The 19018-nt window shown below is 39.9% G+C and overlaps 1 protein-coding gene across 4 annotated transcripts in view; it reads left to right on the top strand.

The window, feature by feature from the left end:
• Window positions 1-19018, top strand: part of CKAP5 (cytoskeleton associated protein 5) — a 102891-nt gene that overhangs the window by 63099 nt on the left and 20774 nt on the right. For all 4 annotated transcript variants that reach the window (XM_010371086.2, XM_030917771.1, XM_030917772.1 and 1 more), the window contains exons 21-29: window positions 3551-3690; window positions 3828-4002; window positions 4593-4706; window positions 5752-5880; window positions 11319-11513; window positions 12203-12338; window positions 14617-14705; window positions 17004-17129; window positions 18649-18798. In XM_010371086.2, the coding sequence (XP_010369388.2) occupies window positions 3551-3690; window positions 3828-4002; window positions 4593-4706; window positions 5752-5880; window positions 11319-11513; window positions 12203-12338; window positions 14617-14705; window positions 17004-17129; window positions 18649-18798 (1254 nt within the window). The remainder of the gene's footprint in view (window positions 1-3550; window positions 3691-3827; window positions 4003-4592; window positions 4707-5751; window positions 5881-11318; window positions 11514-12202; window positions 12339-14616; window positions 14706-17003; window positions 17130-18648; window positions 18799-19018) is intronic.

The following is a 19018-nucleotide window of genomic DNA, read 5'->3' as shown; positions in this document are numbered from 1 at the left end:
ACCACTGTACTTGAGCCTAGGCCACAGAGACAGACCTTTTCTCAAAAGAAAAAGAAAAAAAAAAAAAAAAAACAGAGCACATCAAAACTCCCATGCAGATCAGTAGTGGGATCACAATTAGAATAGCCACTGCATGCCAGCCTGGGCAACATACTGAGACTCTGTCTTTCTGGAATGAAGAATAAGTATTTGCTTTTATGCACAATAAAGTATTCCTGGAAGAGTTCATAAGAAATTGATGATTTTGGCCGGGCTTGGTGGCTCATGCCTATAATCCCATCACTTTGGGAGGCTGAGGCAGGCAGATCAGTTGAGGTCAGGAGCTGGAGACCAGCCTGGCCAATATGGCGAAACTCCATCTCTACTAAAAATACAAAAATCAGCCGAGTGGCCGGGCGCCGTGGCTCACACCTGTAATCCCAGCACTTTGGGAGGCCGAGGTGGGTGGATCACGACTTCAGGAGATCGAGACCATCCTGGCTAACATGCCGAAACCCCATCTCTACTAAAAATACAAAAAATTAGCCGGGCCTGGTGGCAGGTGCCTGTAGTCCCAGCTACTCGGTAGGAGAGTGGCATGAACCCGGGAGACGGAGCTTGAAGTGAGCCGAGATTGCCCCACTGCACTCCAGCCTGAGCGAGAGAACGAGACTTTGTCTCAAAAAAAAAAAAAAAAAAATTCAGCTGAGTGTGGTGGTATGCCCTGGAATCCAGCTACTTAGTAGGCTGAGGCATAAGAATCACTTGAACCCGGGAGACATAGGTTGCAGTGAGCCAAGATCATGCCACTGCACTCCAGTCTGGGTGACAGAGCAGGACTCTGTCTCAAAAAGAAAAAAAAAAATTTTTTTTTGTTTGTCTGTTTTGTTTTTGGGTTGTTTTGTTTGTTTGTTTGTTTGTTTGTTTTGAGATGGAATTTCGCTCTTGTTGCCCAGGCTTGAGTACAGTGGCGCTTCCTGGGCTTATTCCAACCTCTACCTTCCAGATTCAAGCAATTCTCCTGCCTCAGCCTCCTCAGCTGGGAAGCTGGGATTACAGGCATGTGCCACCATGCCAGGCTAATTATTGTATTTTTAGTAGATATGAGGTTTCACCATGTTGGCTAGGCTGGTCTCAAACTCCTGACCTCTGGTGACCTGCCCATCTTGGCCTCCCAAAATGCTGTGATTACAGATGTTAGTCACCACAACCAACCGATGATTTTATCTATGAGGAAAATAACTAGGTAGCTATGGTACAGAATGGGAGATTTTTCTCTTTATGTTCTTTGATACAATGTCAAACGTTGTAAATGTATTACCTGGTCAAAAAGTACATTAAATATAACATTTTATTTAATTTTGTTTAGAGACAGGGTCTTACTCTGTCACCCAGGCTGGAGCACATTGGCACAATCATGTCCCACTGCAGCCTCAACCTCCCAGGCTCAAGTGGTCCTCCTGCCTTAGCTCCGAAGTTGCTGGAACCACATGCCATCATGCTCAGCTAATTTTTAAAATTTTTTGTAGAGACAAGGTCTCCCTTTGTTGCCCAGGATGGTCTTGAGCTCTTGGGCTCAAGCACTCCTCCCACCTCAGCCTCCCAAAGTGTTGGGATTACAGGCGTGAGTCACTGCTCCTGGCCAAATATAACATTTTTGAAAAATTTAAAATAAAAACATAAATTTAAAAACTTGACCCTCCTCGGCCGGGTGCGGTGTCTCATGCCTGTAATCGCAGCACTTTGGGAGGCTGAGGTGGGCGGATCATGAGGTCAGGAGATGGAGACCATCCTGGCTAACACAGTGAAACCCCGTCTTTACTAAAAATACAAAAAATTAGCCGGGCATGGTGGCGGGCGCTTGTAGTCCCAGCTACTGGGGAGGCTGAGGCAGGAGAATGGCGTGAACCCGGGAGGCGGAGCTTGCAGTAAGCCGAGATCACGCCACTGCACTCCAGCCTGGGCGACAGAGCAAGATTCCGTCTTAAAAAAAAAAAAAAAGAGGCCGGGCGCGGTGGCTCAAGCCTGTAATCCCAGCACTTTGGGAGGCCGAGATGGGCGGATCACGAGGTCAGGAGATCGAGACCATCCTGGCTAACACGGTGAAACCCCGTCTCTACTAAAAATACAAAAACTAGCCGGGCGAGGTGGCAGGCGCCTGTAGTCCCAGCTACTCGGGAGGCTGAGGCAGGAGAATGGCGTAAACCCGGGAGGCGGAGCTTGCAGTGAGCTGAGATCTGGCCACTGCACTCCAGCCCGGGCGACAGAGCGAGACTCCGCCTCAAAAAAAAAAAAAAAAAAGACCCTCCTCAAATAATATTTGTAACTGAAATTGCTGAGTGTTGGTACACTTGCTCTGTATCGTCTTGAGTATATAAGTCAAAAGACAGCTTCATAATTCTTTTTTTTTTTTTTTTTTTTTTTTTTTGAGACGGAGTCTCGCTCTGTCGCCCGGACTGGAGTGCAGTGGCCGGATCTCAGCTCACTGCAAGCTCCGCCTCCCGGGTTTACGCCATTCTCCTGCCTCAGCCTCCCGAGTAGCTGGGACTACAGGCGCCCGCCACCTCGCCCGGCTAGATTTTTTGTATTTTTTAGTAGAGACGGGGTTTCACCGTGTTAGCCAGGATGGTCTCGATCTCCTGACCTCGTGATCCGCCCGTCTCGGCCTCCCAAAGTGCTGGGATTACAGGCTTGAGCCACCGCGCCCGGCGACAGCTTCATAATTCTAACGCGTTTTGGGGGAATGTTTTGTTTTGTTTTGTTTTTGAGACAGAATCTGGCTCTGTCACCCAGGCTGGAGTGCAGTGGGCAATTTCAGCTCACTGCAACCTATTCCTCCTGGGTTCAAGTGATTATCCTGCATCAGCCTCTCAAGTAACTAGGACCACAGGTGTGTACCACCACACCCTGCTAATTTTTGTTTTTTTTTTGTTTTTTGTTTTTTTTTTTTTTTGAGACGGAGTCTCGCCGCTCTGTTGCCCGGGCTGGAGTGCAGTGGCCGGATCTCAGCTCACTGCAAGCTTTGCCTCCCGGGTTTACGCCATTCTCCTGCCTCAGCCTCCCGAGTAGCTGGGACTACAGGCGCCCACCACCTTGCCCGGGTAGTTTTTTGTATTTTTTTTTTTAGTAGAGACGGGGTTTCACCATGTTAGCCAGGGTGGTCTCAATCTCCTGACCTCGTGATCCGCCCATCTCGGCCTCCCAAAGTGCTGGGATTACAGGCTTGAGCCACCGCGCCCGGCCAATTTTTGTATTTTTAGTATAGATGAGGTTTCACCATATCAGCCAGGCTGGTCTCGAACTCCTGACCTCAGATGATCCACCCACCTTGGCCTCCCAAAGTACTGGGATTATAAGTGTGAGCCACCACACCCTGCCTTCTAGTAGGTTTTGTATAAAAATACGTTTTGACATATAGTCTCAAAATTGTAATCTAGGTAGCAGTCAAATTACCTACTGTGTAAATAGGTATTATAAAGGAATGAGAGTTTGACACGGGCACCCTCTCTAATTTATTTGTTCTCATATCCTATATAAATTTCATTACCCTTATTCATTCATTTGTGTATAGATGCAGGGACAAAGCCCACCTGCTCCAACCAGGGGAATTTCCAAGCATAGCACAAGTGGTACAGATGAAGGAGAAGATGGAGATGAACCAGATGATGGGAGCAATGATGTCGTTGATCTTTTGCCGAGGACAGAGATCAGGTAGGTTCCAGTCTGTGAAATGGTTTATTTCCTTCATCGTGTTGAATTCTGAATGTTCTTTTTGAATTCAGTGAGGGGAACTTATGTGATATCATCATTTTTGGAGTCTGGAATTAAAGGTAATTTCCTTTTTTCAGTGATAAAATCACTTCAGAGTTGGTATCTAAGATTGGTGATAAGAATTGGAAGATTAGGAAAGAAGGCCTTGATGAAGTGGCAGGTATTATCAATGAAGCAAAATTTATCCAACCGAATATAGGTGAACTTCCAACTGCCTTGAAGGGTCGACTCAATGATTCAAATAAAATCTTGGTATGTAGAGCATATGGCTATTCTTTTTATCTTCCCTCCCCGCTGCTGCAGGAGTTACCTTTTCAGTGTAGCCTTCACTAGCAAAAAATAAGTGATTACTTTCTTTGCATTGAACTAAAAATAGCTGCCTTTAATTTATTAAGTGTATCTCAAGATATGATGGTAGTTGGCAGATTTATTCATCAAATTTTTATGAGTCTCAGAATTTGCTTTTTGCAGAAATCCAGTATTGAATATATTTGTATAAAACTGCTTGTAATGTACATAAACATAATAATTTCTTGTTTTTAAATGTGGATTTTTATATCAGGATTTCCATAAACTAGGTTTTACCTTAAAGTTGTAAAGTACCATAATCTCTGGTCTAAAATTCTGATAATCTAGTTTTACGAACTGATGATAAAAAGAGAGGCCACTGCCTAAAAAATAATTAGAATAATCTAAGTAGAATAGCACGACAAGCCAATGTCTCTGTCTCTTGAGTAGGCCAGAAATATCCTGCTGTATTGATAGTATAGCAGCAAATTTACGGAAGTTTGCACACAACTTGCTTATGGTTTCAACATAAAGTATTGGATCTTTCCACTCAGGTACAGCAAACATTGAATATCCTGCAACAACTGGCAGTAGCCATGGGCCCAAATATTAAGCAACATGTAAAAAATTTAGGCATCCCTATCATCACAGTCCTTGGAGACAGCAAGGTAAACCTAACTCTTTTCACCACGGCTCCATTCTGGAATAGGCCAGCCATATTCTTGGGTTAAAGATAATTATCTTTTTAGAGTAATGTAAAGACCTTATAAACTTTATAAAGATGAAAGTATTAGAAGAAAAACAGTAAACATTTTTATCTTCCAGGCAGGATTAAGGTGGCCAGATATCACTTACTAGTTTTGTGACTTTTAGATAAGCTATCTTCTTTGAGGGTTTCTTTATCTGTGAAATTTCTTTCTGACAGAATTAAATGAGTCTGTATGTAAGGTACATTTTATTGTGCCTGTTTCATATAGTATGCACACAACAAATGGTTGCTATTATGATTATAATATAATTGTGTAACATTTTGCTATAGTGAATAAATACGTGAATTTGGAGTTCATTAAGTTATTTTCTACTTTTATTTTTCTGAACTATTAGAGTGGGATCTTCTAGTAGCTCAGCAAGATATTTGTAGTTTCATAGTCCTAGAAGTCACTGAAATATCATTGAAGGTTGCAATGTTTAGCCCTAGACTAAATATTTGAATATAATGTTGTATAATTTATTTAACTTGAGGAACTTTATTTAATATAATTTGTGCTATTTTAATATTAACGTAAATTAATATAAAAACATAACTAATTTTCAGTCAGTTTATTAGCAATTTCAGTCTTAACCATTATGATGTCTTTAACATTTAGAATTTCATTCTTTAGCAGACAGACATGGACGTAAATGCCCCCAGCTTTTCAGGAAGCAAAATATAAGAGTTTATTCTTACATGATATTTTATGCCCAGATCACTCACTGTTTTGCCTGATTAACTGAGTACACAAGTTTTACAATTTGGAGTTTTATATTTCTACTTTACTTTGGAGTTTTAGTACAATCATAGAACTAGTTTCTGTTTTAGAGAAGATGGCTTCATGTATGTTCATGTGGGCCTTAGAGAACCTTCCATTGTTCATGTTCATAAAGCAACAGTGATTACCCCCTACCTCCAAACTGTGGTAGATATTATTTTTGCTGATTATCTTCTCCATTTAGAACAATGTTCGAGCTGCTGCCCTTGCGACTGTAAATGCTTGGGCAGAACAGACTGGCATGAAGGAATGGCTGGAAGGAGAAGATCTTTCTGAAGAGCTCAAAAAGGAAAATCCTTTCTTGAGGCAAGAGGTTAGTATCATAAATTAATCATGTGCATTACTCATGTCATTTACTTCCATAGGGGCTTGGGCCTGTCTGATAAATACGCATTTATGGTTAGAATGAGTTTCATTATAAAACAGTTAATATAATGAAACCACATTCCTGGGGCCTTTGTATTCATGTGCTTCCATTTTCTTCCTTTCACATGCTTCTTTATCAATAACACTTTCTAGAGGACTAGGCTTTTTGTGGAATTTTTCCCTTTTCTTAAACATTTAAATGGTAAAATCAGAGGTTTTGTGGTTTTTGTTTTTTTAATTATACTTTACGTTCTGGGATACATGTGCAGAACGTGCAGGTTTGTTACATAGGTATACATGTGCCATGGTGGTTTGCTGCATCCATCAACCCGTCATCTTCATTAGGTATTTCTCCTAATGCTGTCCCTCTCCTTGCCCCCCCAACCCCCAATAGGCCCCAGTGTGTGATGTTCCCCTCCCTGTGCCCGTATGTTCTCATTGTTCAACTCCCACTTATGAGTGAGAAATTGCAGTGTTTGGTTTTCTGTTCCTATGTTAGTTTGCTGAGAATGATGGTTTCCAGCTTCATCCATGTCCCTGCAAAGGACATGAACTCAAATCTTTTTTTATGGTTGCATAGTATTCCATGGTGTATATGTGCCACATTTTCTTTATGCAGTCTAACATGATGGGCATTTGGGTTGGTTCTGAGTCTTTGCTATTGTGAATAGTGCTGCAGTAAACATACATATGCATGTGTCTTTATAGTAGAATGATTTATAATCCTTTAGGTAGTACCCAGTAATGGGATTACTGGGTCAAATGGTATTTCTAGTTCTGGATCCTTGAGGAATTGCCACAATGGTCTTCCACAATGGTTGAACTAATTTACACTCCAACCAACAGGGTAAAAGTGGTTCCTATTTCTCCACATCCTCTCCAGCATCTGTTGTTTCCTGACTTTTTAATGATCACCATTCTAACTGGCGTGAGATGGTATCTCATTGTGTTTTGATTTGCATTTCTCTAATGACCAGTGATGATCTTTTTTTCATATGTTTGTTGGCCACATAAATGTCTTCTTTTGAAAATTTCTGTTCATATCCTTTGCCCACTTTTTGATGGGGTTGTTTTTTTCTTGCAAATTTGTTTAAGTTTCTTGTAGACTCTGGATATTAGCCCTTTGTCAGATGGATAGATTGCAAAAATTTTCTCTCATTCTGTAGGTTGCCTGTTAACTCTGATGATAGTTTCTTTTGCTGTGCAGGAACTCTTTAGTTTAATTAGATTCCATTTGTCAATTTTGGCTTTTGTTGCCATTGCTTTTGGTGTTTTAGTCATGAAGTCTTTGCCCATGCCTATGTCCTAAATGGTATTCTAGGTTTTCTTCTAGGATTTTTATGGTTTGAGGTCTTAGGTTTAAATCTTTAATCCATCTTGAGTTAATTTTTGTATAAGTGTAAGGAAAGGGTCCAGTTTCAGTTTTCTGCATATGGCTAGCCAGTTTTCCCAATACCATTTTTTAAATAGTGAATCCTTTCCCCATTGCTTGTTTTTGTTAGGTTTGTCAGAGATCAGATGGTTGTAGATGTGTGCTATTATTTCTGAGGCCTCTGTTGTGTTCCATTGGTCTATATATCTGTTTTGGTACCAGTACCATGCTGTTTTTGTTACTGTAGCCTTGTAGTATAGTTTGAAGTCAGGTAGCAGGATGCCTCCAGCTTTGTTCTTTTTACTTAGGATTGTCTTGGCTATACAGGCTCTTTTTGGGTTCCATATGAAATTTAAAGTAGTTTTTTTCTAATTCTGTGAAGAGAGTCAATGGTAGCTTGATGGGAATAGCATTGAATCTATAAATTACTTCAGACAATATGGCCATTTTCATGAGACCGATTATTCCTATCCATGAGCATGGAATGTTCTTCAATTTGTTTGTGTCCTCTCTTATTTCGTTGATTAGTGGTTTGTAGTTCTCCTTGAAGAGGTATTCCTAGGTATTTTATTCTCTTTGTAGCAATTGTGAATGGGAGTTTGCTCATGATTTGGCTTTCTGTCCATTATTGGTGTATAGGAATGCTTTTGATTTTTGCACATTGATTTTGTATCCTGAGACTTTGCTGAAGTTGCTTATCAGCTTAAGGAGTTTTTGGGCTGAGAGGATGGGGTTTTGGAAATATACAATCATGTTCATCTGCAAACAGAGATAATTTGACTTCCTCTCTTCCTATTTGAATACCGTTATTTCTTTCTCTTGCCTAATTGCCCTGGCTAGAACTTCCAATACTATGTTGAATAGGAGTGGTGAGAGAGGGCATCCTTGTCTTATGCTGGTTTTCAAAGGAAATCCATGCAGCTTTTGCCCATTCAGTGTAATATTGACTGTGGGTTTGTCATAAATAGCTCTTATGAAAATCAGAGGTTTTAATCAGAACATAAAAATAGAGGCTGGGTGCAATGACTCATGCCTGTAATCCCAGCACTTTGGGAGGCCGAGGCGAGCAGATCACTTGAGGTCAGGAGTTGGAGACCAGCCTTCCCAACATGGTGAAACCCCATCTTTACCAAAAATACAAAAAATTAGCTGGGTGTGGTGGTGCGGGCCTATAATCCCAGCTACTTGGGAGGCTGAGGCAGGAGAATCGCTTGAATCCAGGAGGCAGAGGTTGCAGTGAGCTGAGATCACGCCACTGCACTCCAGCCTGGGTAATAGAGCAAGATTTCATCTCAAAAAAAAAAAAAATAGGCCAGTTGCGGTGGCTCACGCCTGTAATCCCAGCACTCTGGGAGGCCAAGGTGGGTAGATCACCTGAGATCAGGAGTTCAAGACCAGTCTGGCCAACATGATGAAACCCCGTCTCTGCCAAAAATAGAAAAATTAGCCAGGTGTGGTGAGCGCCTCTAATCCCAGCTACTCGGGAGGCTGAGACAGGAGATTCACTTGAACCCAGGAGGCAGAGGTTGCAGTAAGCCAAGATCACACCACTGCACTCCAGCCTGAGTGACAGAGCAAGACTCCGTCTCAAAAACAAACAAACAAAAAAAGGAGGAATCACTTTACAATTAGCTTACTATATTGCTAATGTAATCAAGATACTGTGATAGTGGTAGTAGGAGAATGGGGTGGAGATAGACACATAGATCATTGGAACAACAGAAAGAACCCAGAAATAGACCCACACTAATATGATCAACTAATTTTTTACAAAGCTACAGACTGATTCCATGGAGGAAGTATAGTCTTTTCAACAAATGATTCTGGAGCAATTGAACATCCGTAAACAAAAAAATGAACCTCACCCTAAACCTCACTGTCTCAAAACAGATTATGGACTTAAATGTAAAACATAAAACTATTGAACTTTTAAGCGCAAACTAGAAAATCTCCAGGATGTAAGGCTGGCAAAGAATTTTTAGACTTAAAACCAAAACCATAATCCATAAAAGTCAAGTTGATAAATTGGACTACGTGAAAAATAAAAACTTTTACTCTGCAAAAAAACCACATGAAAATAATAAAACAAGCTACAGAACAACAGAAAAGATTTGTAAGCCAGTATCCAATAAAGGACTGATATCTAGAATATACAAAGAACTCTGAAAACTCAATAGTAACAACAACAGAAAAATCAGAAAATGGGTATCCATGGCCAAGCCTGTTTTAGGGGAAAAATTTTTTTAAAATAGAAAATGGGACAAAAGACACGAACAAATGTTTCACTGGAGAGGATACCAGATGGCAAATAAGCCAATGAAAGATGCTCAGTGTTGGCCTTGAGCAGTGGCTCACGCCTGTAATCCCAGCGCTTTGGGAGGCCAAGGCAGACGGATCACCAGGTCAAGAGTTTGAGACCAGCCTGGCCAGCATGGAGAAATCCCGTCTCTACTAAAAATACAAAAATTAGCCAGGTGTGGTGGCGGGCACCTGTAATCCCAGCTACTTAGGAGGCTGAAGCAGGAGAATTGCTTGCATGTGGGAGGCGGAAGTTGCAGTGAGCTGAGATCCTGCCATTGCACTCCAGCCTGGGTGACAAGAGCAAGACTCCATCTCAGAAAAAAACAAAACAAAAAAATGCTCAGTGTTATTAGCAACCAGGGAAATGCAAATTAAAACTATGATGAAATATCACTATACAATCATCAGAATTGCTAAAATTAAAAATAATGGTAATGTGAAATGCTGGAGAAACCTAAATAGTCATGCATTGCTGCTGGGAATGTAAAATGGTACAGCCACTTCAGGAAACAGTGTGGCATTTTCTTATAAAACGAAACATGCGGCCAGGCGCGGTGGCTCAAGCCTGTAATCCCAGCACTTTGGGAGACCGAGACGGGCGGATTACGAGGTCAGGAGATCGAGACCATACTGGCTAACACGGTGAAACCCCGTCTCTACTAAAAAATACAAAAAACTAGCCAGGCGAGGTGGCGGGCGCCTGTAGTCCCAGCTACTCGGGAGGCTGAGGCAGGAGAATGGCGTAAACCCGGGAGGCGGAGCTTGCAGTGAGCTGAGATCCGGCCACTGCACTCCCGCCTGGGCCACAGAGCGAGACTCCGTCTCCAAAAAAAAAAAAAAAAAAAAAAAACCGAAACATGCAGTTACTATATGAGCCAGCAATTGCACTCTTGGACATTTATTTCAGAAAAATGAAAATTTATGTCCATACAAAAATCTATGTACAAATATTCATAGCAACTTCAATCATAGTAGCCAAAAACTGGGATTATAGCTCAAGGGTAGAGAATTTTACTGCATAGTAGCCAAAAACTAGAAACAGTTCAAATACCTTTCAATAGGTGAATGGTTAAACAAATCTCTTGTATATCCATACATGGAATACTATTTAGCAATTAAGAACAAACTGCTGGTAAATGCAACAATTCAGATAAATCTCCAAGGAATTATGCTGCATGACTAAAGTCAATCCCACTGGCCTGCGAGCCAAGATTATGCCATTGCCCTCCAGCCTGGGTGATGGGAGTGAAACTCTGTCTCAAAAATGAAAAATACAAATATGAACTATTTTAGGGATATATAGAAAAAAATGTCAACATAAGGCAAAAAATAGAAGTCTTGGTAAAATTTGTAACCTTCTGATCACAATAAGTGCTTTGGGTCTTCTAGCTAAATATTTTTCAGAACTAAAGGGAGACAAGTCAAACTTTTTCATCTTTAAGATGTATTAAGAACTATTAAAGCTTTATAATTTAATACCCAAATACAGTCCAAAGAAATGTGTCCTTATCTTAAAGATGATTGTCATCATTGAATATATTATTTAAATATAGCACAGTTCTTGAATTATGAAAAGTACTGATTTCATATTGAAAAGTTATAGTGTGAAAGCTAATTCAGCGCTTGAGACTAATGAAATCACTAAGCCTGAGATCATACATGATAACAGTCTTCATTTGAAGTGTGTAACTAGTCTTTATTTCTTTTGGCAGCTTCTGGGCTGGCTGGCTGAGAAACTACCTACTCTTCGTTCCACCCCTACAGACCTTATCCTTTGTGTTCCTCATCTCTACTCTTGCCTAGAAGATCGAAATGGAGATGTGCGAAAGAAGGCCCAAGATGCTTTGCCATTCTTCATGATGCATTTAGGATATGAAAAAATGGCCAAGGCTACTGGGAAACTAAAGGTACTACTTCTTGTTGCTGCTACTGCTGTTAAAAGCTATTAAAAAATACATTTAACATGGGCCAGGCACGGTGGCTCACGCCTGTAATCCCAACACTTTGGGAGGCCGAGGCAGGCAGATCATGAGGTCAGGAGTTCAAGGCCAGCCTGGCCAACATGGTGAAACCCCATCTCTACAAAAAAATACAAAAAAATTAGCCAGGTTTGGTGGCACACGCCTGTAATCCCAGCTCCTTGGGAGGCTGAGGCAGGAGAATTGCATGAACCCAGGAGGCAGAGGTTGCAATGAGCTGAGATTGTGCCACTGCACTCCAGCCTGGGCAACGAGCGAAACTCCGTCTCAAAAAAATATATATATTAAACATGAATTTATATGAGCAGAAAACCATATTACTTCCTGTGAGTCTCAATTTGAAATCATAACAAGCAAAAATAAAATATTAAGCAGTGTAGAAGTAAAAATCTGCTGACTTCACAGGAGTGAAAACTGTGACCTTCTAGAATGATACCTACCTTAGTGTGACTTCATAATGTGTGTGACTTCTGACACCATGTGCTGCCTCCCTTACTTCAGTGGTATTTCAAAACCAGGAGCTCAGTCATTTGTTTGACAAAGGATTTGTTCATAAGCTTTGTATGACTTTATCATTTATGTGACCTCTCACTTTTTATGTTATTTTGTCTCTCTAGCCAACGTCTAAAGATCAGGTATTGGCCATGCTAGAGAAAGCCAAAGCTAACATGCCAGCCAAGCCTGCTCCACCTGCTAAAGCAACTTCTAAACCAATGGGAGGGTCTGCTCCAGCCAAATTCCAGCTTGCATCAGGTAACTCTATCTTAAGAGGGTTAAAGGGGAAGGAAATAGCCCTGAGGAACTCTAAAAAGACATTCAGCCTTGTCTTTTTTAAATCACATTTCCTTACAGCGTAGATCCAAGCTCTCCTTCCTTCTCTCCTTACTTTCCTTTCACAAACACTTGTCAAGTAGTCAAGTACCTATTTTATGCCAGAAACTGTACTAAGAGTACAAAGGTGACTAATTTGGTTTCTAATTCTAAAACGGTTTTTTTGTTTTTGTTTTGTTTTGTTTTGTTTTTAGAGTTGGGGTCTTGCTCTGTCACCCAGGAGGGAGTGTAGTGGCATGATCATAGCTCACTGCAACCTCGAACTCCTGGGCTCAAGTGTTCCTTGTGTCTCATCCTCCCAAGTTGCTGGGACTACAGGCGTGCGCCATCACAGCTGGCTAAATTTTTTACTTTTTGTAGAGATGAGGTTTTGCTGTGATGCACAGGCTGGTCTCAAACTCCTGGCCTCAGGCGATCCTCCCATCTCAGTCTCCTAAAGTGCTGGACTTACAGGCTTGAACCACCACACCTGACCCCAAAAGGAGTTTTGGAATAGCACATCAAAATAGTCCTTTCTGAAGTGTTGCATCCTACATTTAAGGTTTCCACAACTGTTTTCTGCTCCTGGATACTATAATTAGAAGAGGAATTGGGAGAATCTAGCTTAATCTACTTTATTAACCTTCTTTAAGGGAAAATTCTTGATTTCTTTATCCTGATACTAAAGTTCCATAATAAGCTGGATGGCTTATGCTTGTAATCCCAGCACTTTGAGAGGCCGAGGCCAGTGGATCACTTGAGGTCAGGAGTTTGAGATCAACCTGGCCAACATGGAGAAACCCCACCTCTACTAAAAATACAAAAATTAGCTGGGTGTGGTGGTGCACACCTGTAATCCCAGCTACTCAGGAGGCTGAGGCAGGAGAATCGCTTGAATCCCGGAGGCAGAGGTTACAGTAAGCCAAGATCACGCCACGGCACTCCAGCCTGAGGGACAGAGCAAGACTCTGTCTCAAACTAAATAAATAAAATTCGATAATATATAACCTGTGACCAATTCATTTTTAGACTTACCGCTTAACAATATTCTTGAATTTAGTGGAATAGAAATTGTTGATGCTATAAAGTTAGAAATTTTACAGCCTGATCAACATGGCAAAACCCCATCTCTACAAAAATTACAAAAATTAGCTAGGCTTGGTGGCGCACACCTGTGGCCCCAGCTACCCAGGAGGCTGAGGTGGGAGGATCACTTCAGCTCAGGAGGTTGAGGCTTCAATGAGCCACGATCGCACCACTGCACTCCAGCCTGAGTGACAAAGCCAGAACCAGTCTCCAAAAAAAAAAAAAAAAAAAACAATTTACATGTGTAAAACTCTTTATTAAAGTGCATATTCAGTTTTAACTTTTATTGGGATCTTGCTATGTAGCAGATACTGAATATCAAAGATGTCCTTACCCTTAAAAAAGTATCAGTCTGGGCTGGGCATGGTGGCTCACACCTGTAATTCCACCACTTTGAGAGAACAAGGAGGTCAAGACCAGCTTGTTTTAATTAGTTGGGCTTGGTGGTACACGCCTATAGTCCCAGCTCTTCAGGAAGCTGAGGTGGGAGGACTGTTTTAGCCAGGGAGGTCAAGGCTACAGTGAGCCCTGATCATGCTATATTGCACTCTAGTCTATGTGACAGAAACCCTGTCTCTAAACAAACAAATGAAACTACAGTTTAAGTGTTGGTAAATGAGATATAGATTTTCTGAATTAATTTCCCTCTTATGCCTAAAGAGAGATTTTGGGAGAAAAATTATTAGGAAAAAAAAATCTGAGCCAGGCACAGTGGCTCACGCCTGTAATCCCAGCACTTTGGGAAGCCAAGGTGGGTGGATTGCTTGAGCCCAGGAGTTTGAGACCAGCCTGGGCAACATGGCGAAACCCTGTCTCCACAAAAAATGCAAAGAAAATTAGCTGGGTGTGGTGTCACGGGCCTGTAGTCCCAGCTACTAGGGAGGCTGAGATGGGAGAATTCACTGAGCCTGGGAGGTCAAGGCTGCAGTGAGCACCGTGAAGGCACCACTGTACTCTAGCCTGGGAGATAGAGCAAAATCCTGTCTCATTAAAAAAAAAAGAAAAACTAACTGAAAACATCTTATAAACTGATACATTTAAGACTGCAGGCTTCCTTGTCATCATCATATATTTAACCTGTCCAAAATAAAATATTAGTTAAAGTTTATAGTATATATATTTTTTTTTCTCAAAGCACCTGCTGAAGATTCTGTTTCCAGCAGTGCAGAACCCAAACCTGATCTAAAAAAGGCCAAAGCTCCAGGATTATCCTCTAAAGCAAAGGTATGTTAACTCTGTATACTTTGATGTAGACTTGCTTTTAAATATATTTTATACACTGAGTCATTCTATTAGGAAGGATCACATTATATATAAAAGAACATCACTGCTATTGATATTATCAAATTATTTATACAAATTTCTGTGGCTCATTTTTAATAAGGTCCTAAAACAGAGACGTCCTGCTCTCAAGAGGTGCTGTCATCTTCCTTTCATGTAGATTTTCGGGGAAAGATATACTTTATTGAAAGAAGAAAGGGCCGGGCGCAGTGGCTCACACCTGTAATCCCAGCACTTTGGGAGGCCAAGGCAGGCGGATCACTTGAGGTCAGGAGTTCGAGACCAGCCTGGCTAAGATAGCAAAACCCTGTCTCTACTAAAAATACAAAAATTAGCCGGTCATGGTGGCAAATACCTGTAATCCCAGCTACTCAGGAAGTTGAAGCAGGAGAATCGCTTGAACCCAGGAGGTGGAGGTTGCAGTGAGCCAAGATCTCACCATTGCACTCCAGCCTGGGTGACAGAGCGAGACTCAGGGGGAAAAAAAAAAAAAGGAGAAAGAAAGTATTTGTAGCTCTGGCATAATAAACACTTTAGGCTGATTTGGATTTAAGAAAAGGAAGTTAAATCAACTTCCTTCAAATTTGGCACTGTTGTCATCATACTAGAAGATGTTTCAGTTAGTCTGCAGGGAAACACCGTTTGTCCCAATGGGATTTATTTTGATGCATCACCAATTCTTTCAGTATTCATGGAGAGTTGGACAATTTAAAGCAGTGTGTTCAAATGTTCAACTTTATCCCCTGGGTGATTTTTTCATTTAATTAGGTTTATAAATCACAGAAAATTATCATTATCTCTATCAAGATTCAGATTAATAAACATATTCAGAGCGTTAATTATTGAATACTTACAAAAGGAAAATTGCAAAACTGCAATGGTTAGTAAATCTAATAATCTAAATAGAGAATTATTTAATTTACTTCCTGTAATTGATGAAAAAATATAGAGTGAGAATATTTTTTAGCCAGTACATGTATTATTACATCCCCATTTTGGAGTATACACTCTAGGGCCATTCTTCTAAATATTACAGTTAACCATTTTTCTTCCCTATGCTTGGGCCCTTTAACTCCTTAGTGAATTAATTTAAACTATCCAATGATGTTGTTCTTTTCCTGTCTGCCTGTCCTCATCCCAGATTTAACAAGTGCTTATTTTAGTTTTGATCACGAGTGTTTTGCAGTATTTTTGACTCTGTTCTTAATGCCGTAATTTTTTTTCCAATCTTTTTAAGCTTACAAAGCAGTTTCATATAAATGATCTCATATTTGTTTGGTCTGAATGACTTTAGTGTTTATACTAGAAATAAATTCTGGCCAACTAGAAATAGTGGCCATGCTACATTTATAATAATAATGATTCCAGTAAAGAAATTTGAATTTTACCTTAAATATGTGTACTATTGTTTACTATTTTCTTTCTATCTGATATGAAGATTTTAAATCTTGGATTATTTTTTAAAACCACTTTAGTGACTTAAGTATTTAAAGCATTTCTTGTAACTTTCTCTAGAAGCAAGTTCAAAAGGTCTTCAGTTATACTATTATGATAGAGATACATTTAAATATCAATGGAAAGAAACAGAAAAGCTTTCAAACTAAGTGTTTTGAAATGTGTAAATGCCATTCAAGATGTCATTAATGGCCGAGGTGGGTGGATCACTTGAGGTCAGGAGCTCGAGACCAGCCGGACAACATGGTGAAACCCCGTCTCTACTAAAAATACAAAAATTAGCCAGGGGTGGTGGTGGGTGCCTATGGTCCTACCTACTGAGGAGGCTGAGTCCGAAGAATCACTTGAACCCAGGAGGTGGAGATTGCAGTAAGCTGAGATCACGACACTGCACTCCAGCCTGGGCGACAGAGTGAGACTCCATCTCAAAAAAAAGAATGTCATTAATAGGGAAAGCTATAATGTTGAAGATTTCAAGAAAAAAAAATTATCCAGTAAACAAAAAGTTTGTGACCTAGACTAATGATCAGTAATAGCAGCTTTTCCAACTATATAACATGCTAGTCCAAGAACTAACCAACAGTTACTTAAGAATATTCTCAGAAAATTTTCTAAAGAACCTGTTCAAAAACATATACAAGATTCTATGATGCATGTTTTTTTTGTGTGAAATATCATGTAGAAAGATTTCTCTGTTTTCTATGGTGCCCTTTTACTGGGCAGCAGCATCATATTCTTAAGGAGAGGTGGCCAAGCTAATCAGTATTCCCTGAACCTTGGTTGTAGAGTGCACAAGGGAAGAAGGTGCCAAGCAAAACCAGCTTAAAGGAGGATGAAGACAAATCTGGGCCTATTTTTATTGTTGTTCCAAATGGAAAAGAGCAAAGGATGAAAGATGAAAAAGGATTGAAGGTAAGGAAGAATTAAGAATCGTCAGGAGATTTTTGCTTGTATTGTTATTCAAGAATAGTTTTGCTGTCTGAAATCCATGTTATTGTGAAATAGGAATTACGTGTTTCTTTTGCTTATAAATTATATTCTTTAGTTTATGGGAGCATTAATTCCTACAAATAAACTATAGAATAGAGTTATTGCCTATTTTTCCCCGTAAATAGAAATAAATGATTTCGTAGCTTTTTTGGTATCTTCATTTTTAAAATCAAAAGATGGAATGTATTCTTTTTTTTTTAATTAACTGGATATATAAGCTTCTTCATTAATCTTTCTTTTCAAGACCTTACAAGGCAGATTTTGTGACTGTATAAATGGCTAGTTCAGTCATTTATCTTATGTTGCTTTGATTTCATTAGGTACTTAAATTTGTTTTCAAAATGCATAATCTTTTTTAAAAATTATTTGCAGTACAGAAAGTGCAAAGTATGGTATGAAAAGCATGTCTCTGTTCCAGTATCCCTCCACAGGGAGGATATTAGTACTCATTTTTTCAATGTATTACTCCAGAAATATTTTGTACCTCTACTATCATACGTATATTTTTATATAGCCCTCCTTTTATACAGATGGGGACATGCCATATTGTTTGTTCTGTATCTCACTATTTTCTTTTAATGATGTTTGAAATATCTGAAAGATCATTCGTATCTGTGTATATATGTGTGTATCACTGTATTGGTGCATTATATGTATATACCTTTCTTTATCCTTATCCCACTATGTTGGACATTTAGGTTGTTTCTTGTCTTTCACTATTACAAACAGTGCTGCTGTGAATATCTTTGAATGTAGGTCTTTGTTACACATATGTGAGTGTATCTATATTAAACTCCTAGAATGACGATATGCGTAATTTTGGTAGATATTTCAAATTTTCTCTCTATCAAAGATGTGGCAGCAGTGTCCACCATGTTATATAGTTACATGTAGGATTGATTTTTTTTTTCTTTAGTAAGAATTTCAAGGCCAGGCACAGTGACTCATGCCTGTCGTCCCAACAATTTGGGAGGCTAAGGCAAGCAGATTGTCTGAGCCCAGGAATTCAGAACCAGCCAGGACAACATAGTGAGACTTCGTCTCTATAAAAAATTTTTTTTAGTTAGCTGGGCATAGTGGTGCATGCCTGTGGTCCCAGCTACTTGGGGGGCTGAGGCAGAAGAATCACTTGAGCCTGGGAGGTTAATGCTACAGTGATCTATGATCGTGCCACTGCACTCTGCCATGCCCGGGCAACAGGCGAGACTTTGTCTCAAAAACAAAGAATTTCAAAAATGTGTATTCCTATAAGATTTTCAGAGTTGTTAAGCTTCAAGAAGTATGACACCTTGAAATCTGCATTCATATTTAATTACAAATGAGTATTGTTGAATTTTTAAATAATGTTATTAAATTGTTCCTGCAGCTGCATTATATAAGGCTCTCTACCTCATTTCAGTTGAACACCCTGTAGCCACTTTTCACTGTTTGTTTTTTCCAGGTGCTAAAGTGGAATTTTACTACCCCACGGGATGAATACATTGAGCAACTAAAGACTCAAATGTCTAGCTGTGTGGCTAAATGGTTACAAGATGAGATGTTTCACTCAGACTTTCAGCATCATAACAAAGCCCTGGCTGTTATGGTTGATGTAAGTCTGCAATAGATAAATATACATGTATCTCAGACATGTAAAAATACTGAGCCCTATGAAATAATCTGAAGTTTGCATGACTTGAAAAGGAAGTAGAATATACTATGTTCTCTATTTTTTAGAGCTGTTTTATTATTTGGTAGAATAAATGAATGTGTGTATATTTTTTAGGTCTTAATTGAAGGCTTAAAAATCTGTCATTTTATTTTTGGGCTTC

The sequence above is a fragment of the Rhinopithecus roxellana genome, chromosome 15, assembly GCF_007565055.1.
Source record: "Rhinopithecus roxellana isolate Shanxi Qingling chromosome 15, ASM756505v1, whole genome shotgun sequence".
Taxonomy (NCBI): Eukaryota; Metazoa; Chordata; class Mammalia; order Primates; family Cercopithecidae; genus Rhinopithecus; species Rhinopithecus roxellana.
Note: the sequence above shows the minus strand (reverse complement) of the source record. Positions and strands in the feature narration are given on the sequence as shown.